Source organism: Schistosoma mansoni (genome assembly GCF_000237925.1).
Source record: "Schistosoma mansoni, WGS project CABG00000000 data, supercontig 0097, strain Puerto Rico, whole genome shotgun sequence".
NCBI lineage: Eukaryota > Metazoa > Platyhelminthes > Trematoda > Strigeidida > Schistosomatidae > Schistosoma > Schistosoma mansoni.
This window is the reverse complement of record NW_017386031.1, coordinates 919,041-929,268: the sequence shown is the minus strand read 5'-3', so window position 1 is coordinate 929,268 and position 10,228 is coordinate 919,041. Positions and strand designations below refer to the sequence as shown.

The 10,228-nt window shown below is 37.8% G+C and overlaps 1 protein-coding gene across 1 annotated transcript; it reads left to right on the top strand.

The window, feature by feature from the left end:
- Nucleotides 1–9,589: 9,589 nt before the first annotated feature.
- Nucleotides 9,590–10,228, top strand: Smp_128040 (hypothetical protein; the record flags this gene model as incomplete). The annotated part of the gene is made up of 2 exons (XM_018790463.1): nucleotides 9,590–9,704; nucleotides 10,128–10,228. The coding sequence occupies 2 exons, from the start codon at nucleotides 9,590–9,592 to the stop codon at nucleotides 10,226–10,228; spliced, it is 216 nt and encodes a 71-aa protein (XP_018646277.1).

Sequence of the window (10,228 nt, the reverse complement as noted above, 5' to 3'; positions counted from 1 at the left end):
GGTGAGTGCTACTTATATCTACGTAAGTAGTACATAACAATTGTCATGATTAGAATGTCTGGCAGCAGAAGATCCAGATGGAAAGAACGGAACGATAAAGCAATTAATATGAAAATGCAAGATTAATGAAGTCGGAGATAATTGATTGACAGTTTGCTAATGAAATATTTACTGTATCATTCTTGGATCTTACTGAGAGACTTTATCATTTTGTGTTAGAATTCATTTGATTGTCCCCATTCGTGATCTCGATCACTGCTAATACTTGGGAATAACACTGATATTTGTCTGCTTCTTTTTCAGGTTTTATTGATCTTCAAATCTTAATGAAATTACGACGTTCCCACATTGATGAATATAATAAAAATTTATGTAAGTAACTAGAATTTTGTGTGAAACTATAACTTATGTTTTATTTATTTAAACACATAAATATTGTTACAAGGAGACATAAGATACATATGCACCACACAAATCTCATTTCATTTGTGTGGGGGCTGTGATACTGCCCAGGTGCCCAAACCGAAGCAGGTGGTATCCTTAGGGGGCCACACCCCGAGCCTTTGACCTACAGATCTGATCCACAAGGCAGTGGAGCATCGTAAGGAGATGCAGTCACATGGTAGCCGGTGACCGAAAATTGACTCATACGCCATTTGTTCCTTCAGGACACTGCAGCCTATGTGTATCATTGGTTTGAAATCAGGGTTTTCCAACTCCCTAGGTGGACTCGCCGTGTCTACCGACCCGGTTAAAGCGCTGAAAATTAGCTTTTTGTCCTCTCAATTTCGTAAACAACAGTAATGCCATGAGAAGGCAGTGAGTAGGACTTCTCTGGTAGAGTCTATATACGCGTGGCCATGTGAGAGCATTTCGAGAGGGAGAGCGGACTCCCCACTCTCGGCTGTACCAGGGCATTCGGGGGCCTATAACTTATGGATAAACCAATAAGATATCAGATAATATTTCTTGGATTTTGGCGCGAAATTCACTCATCCATTTGGATAAAAACAGCGTTTCGGGATTTTAGCTGATGTCAGTTCGTGATGGATACCCTAAATTTAATTCCTTACCCCCCAACCGTCAACTGTATTTCATAATGCTTATTATTCATACAGGATTATAACTCTTATTTGGCTCTAGCAAGTAGGTGAACATCCTCAAGGCCACTTTAACATCACTCAAAGGTCGTCCATAAATTATAGTCTAACCAAATTTTGTATTCAATAATGGTCTTTCTGAAAGTATATGAACTTGGAACATTAAAGATAGTCATAAGTTGACTGGTTAATTAATTGACTGATTGAATGATTATAGATCAGAAGGGGTTTTGTGGAGATTCCAGCATTTTCATAGTTGAAATCATGATTCATTTGAAGCTAGACGACCATGGAAAACCTGGAAGCACTGGACAGCCGTTTCGTCCTGTTATGGGACTCCTCAGTGGCAGTGCGCATCCACGATCCTGCATCGCGAGATTCGAGCCCAGGACCTACCAGTCTCGCGCCAGAGCGCTTAACCACTAGACCACCGAGTCGGTCGGCATCCAACGGTATTAATGTCTAATTTCAATCAACCCACGAAATCTGAGCAGCCGTACACTAATTGTCTTCAGTGAGTTGATATCACTACAACAGGCGTGGTTGAACTCCACTGGTCAATGCTTGATTGAATGATTGACCAAGCTATGCAAGTAGAGCCTTTCTAATCCCATAAAATATGAGTTTGTCTTTTAAAAGCTGAAGACTAACTATGTCGAAAACTTTGGGAACGTCAAAATATAGCATCAAAGACAAGCTATCTTTAATTGACCTAGTATTGTTTGTTTGAATCTTCTCATTGATGTTTAGGACTGCAACTGGTCAGTCTCTTATTAGCATATGTGCATACTAAGTGAATTTCAATTTCACCCCATTGTACAAGCAAGTAGCTATCAGGACTCAGTAGCTGAGTGGATAACGCGATGGCGTTTGGAGCGAAATGTACTGTGTTCGAGTCTCAGAGTGAACATCAACAAGTCTGAGATGCAGGTACATCAAGCTGGCGAGTCCCAAATAGGATGAAACGTGCGTCAAACTGGATTCCACTGCTAATCACTATCCATCTTTGCTTATCTTTAATTGAGTTCATTAAAGACTGAATTAAAACAACCCATTGAGTATTCTTTAAAATTTTATATACTTTTCTTTATTGTATCTTATCATTATAGTAGCACATAACTTTATGTTAGGAATTATCAATGAATTGAAAGTCCCATCAGAAATACGTAAGTAATAATGTAGACAAGTTCTATTAAATTTAAATATGTATACTCACAGTTTCTTCGATTGATGTTATATTACTGTAAATACACCATTACATGTGTAGATGGCGTCCAGTCTCGATTGACTATGATCACCGCTACAGTAAGATTACGCGCCAGAAAGCAACTTGGCTCCCTCGATAAAATTCTCAACCAGCTTCTTTCACGTAAAACGAAAAATAAGTGTTCTTTTCAGTACGTTGCCTTCAGATCTTTCGTAATGCTCAATAGGTGTCATTCTAGCTACTCAACCTCAATAGTTTTGACCACCTTGGTATTCGATTGTCGATTATTATATCACACAATCTAAATGAGTGCGTCTATCTAAGGCAATAGGTTTACCATGTAGATGGCATCGAGTCTCGATTGACTATGATCACCGCTGAAGTAAGATTACGCGCCCGAAAGCAACTTGGTTCCTTCAATAGGTCGTAAACCAGAAGGCTGTAGCTAGTCCCGATAAAGTTTATTTATTGGCGATCTCGTACTATCGAATGAATACCAAGACAAGCCAAAGATTACAGGCAAAAAGGCAAAGCATAAGAAAGTTCGAACGAACAAGATGGGCAACGGAACGAAAAGTGAATTTTGATACAGTTAAACAAAACGAGTACAGTAAAACAATCACTGGTACAATTGGTTATAATCATAATTGTTTCCATTATACTAATCGCGTTCTCGTCGAGAAAAGTAGGTCACTACACATGTATATCAGGCGAGCAACAGTTGAGTAGTACTATATATATATTGAAATCATGAACCGATTTAAATTAGACGACCATTGAAAACCTGTAATCACTTGGATGGCGGTTTCTTTCCAGTATGAGAATCTTGAGAAGTGTGTATTGACAATCTCACAAATAGGATACGAGCCCAGGACCTTCAGTCTCGCGCTCTAAACAGTCTCATACAAGGAAACAACGCCCGTTTAATTCTCTCAGGTATACAACAGTAGTCTAACTTAGTTTAATTTTTGATTTCACCATACTCAGTAAATGGAACGAAGTTCAATGACACAGTGACATGATAGGCTATTCTAATCCGTCGTCCCCGACCCTGCTAACTAGATCACGAAGTATTAATGAGGCGTGGAAGAATGTATTCGAAAAGCATCTAGAAAAGACAAGGTCACTAAGCACATAAATCAAGCTTATTTATACAATGATAGAAACGCCCTTGAGTGAGTCACAAAATAGCGTATTAAAACAATATACATCAGCCAATGACAGTCAAAGATTTCCGAGTGGGAACTATAAGCTGTAGGTAAACTAAGCGTCTCTCGGTGCGAAAACATAAAATTCAAATCTTCAGAACAAAATTACGAAATTATGACTTTTACCAAGTGAGCTCCGGGGATCTAACAACCCCAACAGTTCAACTGGATTAAATACATATGAATGTATATTGTCAAATATTTTACTTATCACTTAGAATTCACTTCATTTATTCATCTAAGAGGTATATAAATTATATATGGTTGAAATCATGAGTCAATTGAGGCTAAACCACCAGGGAAAACCTGGAAGCACTAGATAGCCGTTTCGTCTTATTATGGGACTCCTTAGTGGCAGTGCGCATCCAAGATCCTGCATCGCGAGATTCGAACCCAGAACCTATCAGTCTCGCGCGCGAGCACTTAACCGCTAAACCACTGAGCCGTTCGGCATCCAACGGTGTTAATGTCTAACTTCAACCAATCCACGAAATTAAGCAACACATCCACCAATGCCTTCAGTGAGTTAATATCTCCCAACAAACCTGGTTGAACTCCACTGCTGAGGAGTCCCTCCTCATGGAGTCAGTCACTAGTTAACTTTTAATTAAAAAGAATTCTATCATTCAATCATTATATTCAATCTCTAAATGAAATGTATATCTTTCGTTTTAAAAATTTTAGCTAAACTATTTCCATTTGATGAATACATTGAATAAAAAGAAACCTCATTTTAACCAATACCAAATCGATTATTTTTTTCTTATTTTTTAATCAATAAATATTGATAATTTATTTTGTTATTGTTTTCGAATCAATATATTGATCGTGAAATGGAAAATTGATGTGTGGGCGTAGATGATAATGATTGGTCAGATATATGTAGTTAATCTGATAAGTGTCAAATGAGTTATATTATCCCCCTATCCTTAGTATTGATTATTATTGATTGATTGTCCATTTGTTGTTAGATTGTGTCGGATTTTGAGTGTGGAAATATATTTGTGTTCTAATCAAACTAATTACGTGTTCTTGGTCTGAGTTGTATTGATGTCGTGTAGACTAGACGACACTGGGAGTGGAATCTAGTGTATATATTCGTCTAAGATAAACAGGGAAACTGGATCGTTAAAAACAGAAATCAATGTGAATGTCATATTCTTATTGAAACTTCATTCGTTATTATTCTGTTTTTATTGTAAAGATATTTGTACACGCAATTGATTGATCACTATGTGGTGATCCATGTCATGTGTGTCATGTCCTTCTTAGTGTAGATCGAATGCTATCGATCAAGTTGTAATATGACCACTAATCTAGGTAGCTCGACACTGTGTGCACTATTTTGAGATTGTAGATGGCGTCGAGTCCTGATGGACTATGATCACCACTACAATGAGATTACGCGTTCAGAAACGACTTGGTCTCTTTGATAACTAGCAAAGCAGAAGACTGTGATTGGTCCAGGTAGAGTATATTTATTGGCGATCTCGTGGTATCGAAAGAATACCGAGACGTGCCAATGAGTACAGGTAAAAAAGACAGAGCGTAAGAGAGTTCAAACCAACAAGATGGAGAGCGGAACGAGAAGTGACTTTGATACAGTTAAACAATTACAGTAAAACAATTACTGGTACAATCGGTTACAATAATAATGATAATTGTTTCTATTATTCCAATTGTGTTCTCGTCGAAACAAGCCGGTCACTACAAGATAAGATGGTGGTTGGAGGTGGAAGTCACGTTATAAATTAACAATATAACAGAAACATACTTATTCTATCTACATTTTATAGGTGAATAGAATCAGTTTCATCATGTATAATCTTAAAGATGATCTTAACTTAGATTGGAGTAAGTTTGGTTAGCTAAGAATTCATTTACTTTAGATTATATCATCATTGATGAAATTGTCCGATATTATGGAGGCTCATAAAGTAATATGTTAGAAATAAAAGCTCAAGGAAGGAAGTTTCTTCTGTCTCTTCTGTCCCCTAAATCGCAGCTAATCAGAAACACCTATAAAAGCCAATCACAAGGCTAAATCTGTTTCTAGCAGGATAAACAACAACCTGACTACTAAGTCATCGACATTTATCCAGGATCCCATAGTATGTGTAACGTTACCGTGATTGCAGCTCCAATGAAAGTTGATGAATGGGTACTGATCAAGAATAGGAAATGACTTAATGTTGCTAAAGAAAAACCAGTCCACTAAACAGTTTCGGAGAAACTGAAGACTGGTCACAGTGACAGGTCAGTTATCCTTCATAGAGAGTGAAAGCTCAGAAACCAGAACTCGTTTTTCATATCACGTTGGATTGATAAAAGAACTACTAAACCAGCTAATGACTCAGGACATCTCTGGAGTTGTAGTGTCATTGATTCCTAAGAACACGATCTTGGAAGCTGAGTGTATAATTGCTGAGATCTATATTCAACATGCAACACTGGGAGAAGGCTAACAATGGTTAACGCGAGGACAATTGATCGAAATGACATGACTCAGTCATGCAAGTGTGGTGTAGTATTGGTTGTTATGTTAAGCCCATATACTTCATTCTAGCTTCTGGCCAGGCCAATACCCTGTCCATTATGAGTCATATTTTGATCTTGTTAATTCTTCGCTTATTAACCTTGACTATACTTTTATATGAACGTATGTGTATGCACACTTCGTATCCTATTCATCATATGTCTGTCATTCATTTTTGTCTGACTATAAATGTTGATTAACGCTTGCTTAAAGTGAGTTGGCTTCCCCGCCATCTCCAATACGCATTATCTTTCGCTTCGCTATCGAGTTATCTTCCCAGCCATCTCCATTTTGCATCATCTTTGCTTCGCTCGCTTACACTAGCTCATGTGCCCACAGCTTTCTGGTCTACACCAATCATCAATAAAAACGTAGTTGCCGCTTCCTTTTGCCTTCTGATTTTATACACCGTTAAGATTGGTATAATAACGGTTATCGAAGTGAACTATTATTGAAGCACGGCACTACAGTGGTCACTGTATGTGGTTTCTCCCTTTTTGTATCGAGTTCATTACTATCTTCCCAGCTGTATTCTTCAAAAATGCTAGACGCTATATTACTGAACGTCAAGAAAGGACCAGTCAGTCCAGACAATGATGTGACTTCAACGTAAGATCTTACAAATTAGTTAGTCATATCATGATAAATCTACAGTTTTAGGATTATATCTGTTATTGTGGTGTCAGTGATAACTTAAATTATTTCATACTAGACCTATTTACAGAGTCACCTTTCTAGATATTTTTAGTCTAGGTTGCAAAAATGAAATTGTAATAACAGTATTGTTAAAATCTCTTTCAAGAGACTCAACACTATAGATGGTATATAGATTAAAGGGGTCATGACTTTTTGTTTGTAAATCCTTAATGCTTGCTGACGGCATAAAAAGACAGGAAGCCGAAAATAGTCTAGAATAAATGCTTGGTCCTGACGAGAAGAACCTTAACATTGTAAGCTTTTGGGTGGCGAGGCTTCGACAAAGACTGATGACTGTGCCGCTTTGGGTGCAGCACAAATCTATTTAAATGATCTCCGGATTTGTCACACAATTACCTGGAGCTTGCTAAAAGATATCGGACCTAGGTGTATAGATAGACTCTACTAAGCCAAATGTAATCGCAGTCGCTGAAACTTGACTGACGCAGTCAGTAGGTAGTAGGGAACTTGATTTTGAAAGTTTCACATTAGTAGGAGCCGACAGAATTCAGAAGCGTAAAGGAAGTGAAGTTGCTATATTCATTGCAAAAATTATTTCATTTGTCTAAGTGATAACATACCCCATGAAATTGGGACATATAAATCAATTAGTTGCCGTTTCAAATGCAAGGGACAGAAGCTGCTGATTGGTTTGATCCACTTCAGTTCAACCTGTGAGGTGAATGATATCTTGATAGAAGATTTCAACACTTGGTCGCCAAGTGATTGATGTCTAATCTTGAAAGACTTCGACGCACCTACAGTAGACTAAAAAAAATCTGAGGACTTAATTATCAGAAAATTCTTTCGGATAGAAAGCATTTGACGCTGTTATTATATTTGCTTGGTGGAACTTGCGAAAGGGGTAACTAAGTACAGCTCGGACTCTGAAGCACCCTTGCTAGATCTTATATTGACCCATCATGAGAATGACGTCATAAACCTGCATTATGTGCCACCCCTAGGTAAAAGTGATCAAGCAGTTCTAGACTTTAATTTTCACATAGCTGTCAGCAACGAGGATTTCTCAGCCTAAAACAGATCAAACGTCTGGAAGGCAAATGTACAAGGTATTATGTACTCAGCATCCACAGTAGACTGAACAATTGAACCAGGGTCCTCCATTAAAACTACTTGAGATGTACTCAAAAATGTGTACATAAAATTCACTTCACCCATATCCCTTGGATTACATCAAGGGGTCTGACAAACTCCCCACCTTGATTAGTAAAGAGGTTTGCATCCTTATTCTTAAGACAAGAATGTGGGAGGGATTTGGGTTACTGGGTACTGACGAGGCAAAATATCAATATCGAGGAGCACAATATAGTTTTGTCTTTACCTTCCTCGAGTCTACAGGGTTGTACGAAGAGAAGCACTATAAAGAGTCTATAGGATACCCCAAATACTTGTATTGGTACACGAATAAAAGGACAAAGAGAAGAGGTAACATCTCAGCATTATGGGGATACAGTGGTACCTCATCATTAGAGGAGGAAGATTATGTTAGAGAACAAGTATTCTCAAATTACTATAGCAATGTGCATACCGTAGATATGCCCTCCTATTCAGTTCATGCAAATCCCTCCACACTGGATATTATGACCATTGATCTGTTAAATGAGCTTGATTTAGATACATCCATGGGACCTGATGAAATGCTTTCTAGATTATTAAGAGAACTAGCAAATGTGTCGCAAATCCCTCAAACATATGTTTTAATCTACCTGTAACCCAATGTCGATTATCGAGAGACCTGAAGAATGCCATCGTAAGTCCTATCTTTAAAACGGTAAGCAGATACAAACATGAGAACTAGCAACCTGTAAGCTTTACCAGCGTGGCTGTCAAGAATATTAAAAAGATCATTCGGAACGATCTGTTTAAATATCATAACGGAAACAGGATTCTTTCTGAAGAGCAACATGGCTTTAGAACAGGCTATTGATGTCCCACCAACGTATTACTAGACCGTGAATGTTGGTGCCTTCTTAAGTACCAAAAGTTACGTATAGAAATAGCTTAGACTTACTCCAGTAAGGCTTTTGACAAAGTTCTTCTCGACCAACCATCATATAAATTAAGGAATACCGGGATGGGATGCATTATAGCTTATGGATTCATGCCCCTTTAATATATAACGTAAAGATACTGTCAATTAGAGAACAGTAACTTACCAACCAGACCAATGACGCGTAAAATACGTACGAGCAGTCTCAAGTTCTTATTGGTCTCTGTCTCTTGCCTACCCCTACCAGTTAAGTTCAGCCGCCATGACATGAGTCATATATTCCAAACATGCCGAGTTTACATACAAATCAAACACATCACATTTTACCATAAAATAGAAAATAGCATTTGTACAAGATCTAGCCAGAAGTGGTTGTGATTTTGGAGGATAGTAATTGATAGACTCGGCGTAACTCAAGGACGTTAAATCCCATATTAATAGTTCATAGGTCAAAATAAAGCTTATAATAAGAGGAATATATATATAGATGTATAAATATGTAGATACAGAAAATTTCCCAATATTAATATGTCCAAACTTTGTTGCATATCCAGCTAAAGTGTTCCGACATGCTTGATAGCAATCACAACCAGCTTGTGACATGCAAATAGATGGTATGCTCTTTATGCCTACACTTGTTGTCGATAATGACCTCGTTTTTCCTGTATGATGAATTTAGTGAAAGTCAGTGAGTGTTCGTAGACATAGGGCAACAGTGAATCTGTTTAGCGTCCTTGGTTGTCATAGATCGACAAACAACCTAAAATTGAATGAAATGCGGAAGACTTTTATGAAAAAATCTTAGCTTGCCTTGGCTTATTCAACTTACTAATGAAAGCACGGACAACAGTGATTGACGTCAGCAGTGAAATTAATTGTAATGAAAATTTATCAACCGTGATAGAATCTGGGGGCCACAATAGTGAAAGACCTCTGGATGATAATGGTAAGTGAAAGAAGTGAATTTGTTTGTCTGTTTCTTGTAGGATGCGATGACGTTCGTTTGTGTTCACAGAAGTCAGTAATCCAGAAGGAACAGACCAACATAGCATAGATGAATTTAATGACAAATGGCTATCAGACCATCAAATATACTGATCGAATTCTGAACGCTTTTCCAGATCTCTTATCGCCTTTACCAAGCAGCATTAGAAGTGTCGTACGAACAGGCACAAGTGTTCAACAACAACAGTTATTACTATCTCGGATTGAAAACCAATCTACTAAGATATGTAGAACTTTGGTTGTGTACTTGTGATTTCGATACGTTGAACTTGCATATTAGTGTAGATGGGCTTTTGATCTTCGAATAATAAATACACAGTTAATCACAGTGGGAAAACAGGCTGCCAAATTTGTATTGTAGTAGGTCGGCTCTCCGACGGATGGATGACGTTACAAAATGGTGAACATGTAGTGCAAACTGGCAATAGGTTTCTTAGGTCGATTCAAGTAATTCTCTATCAATGA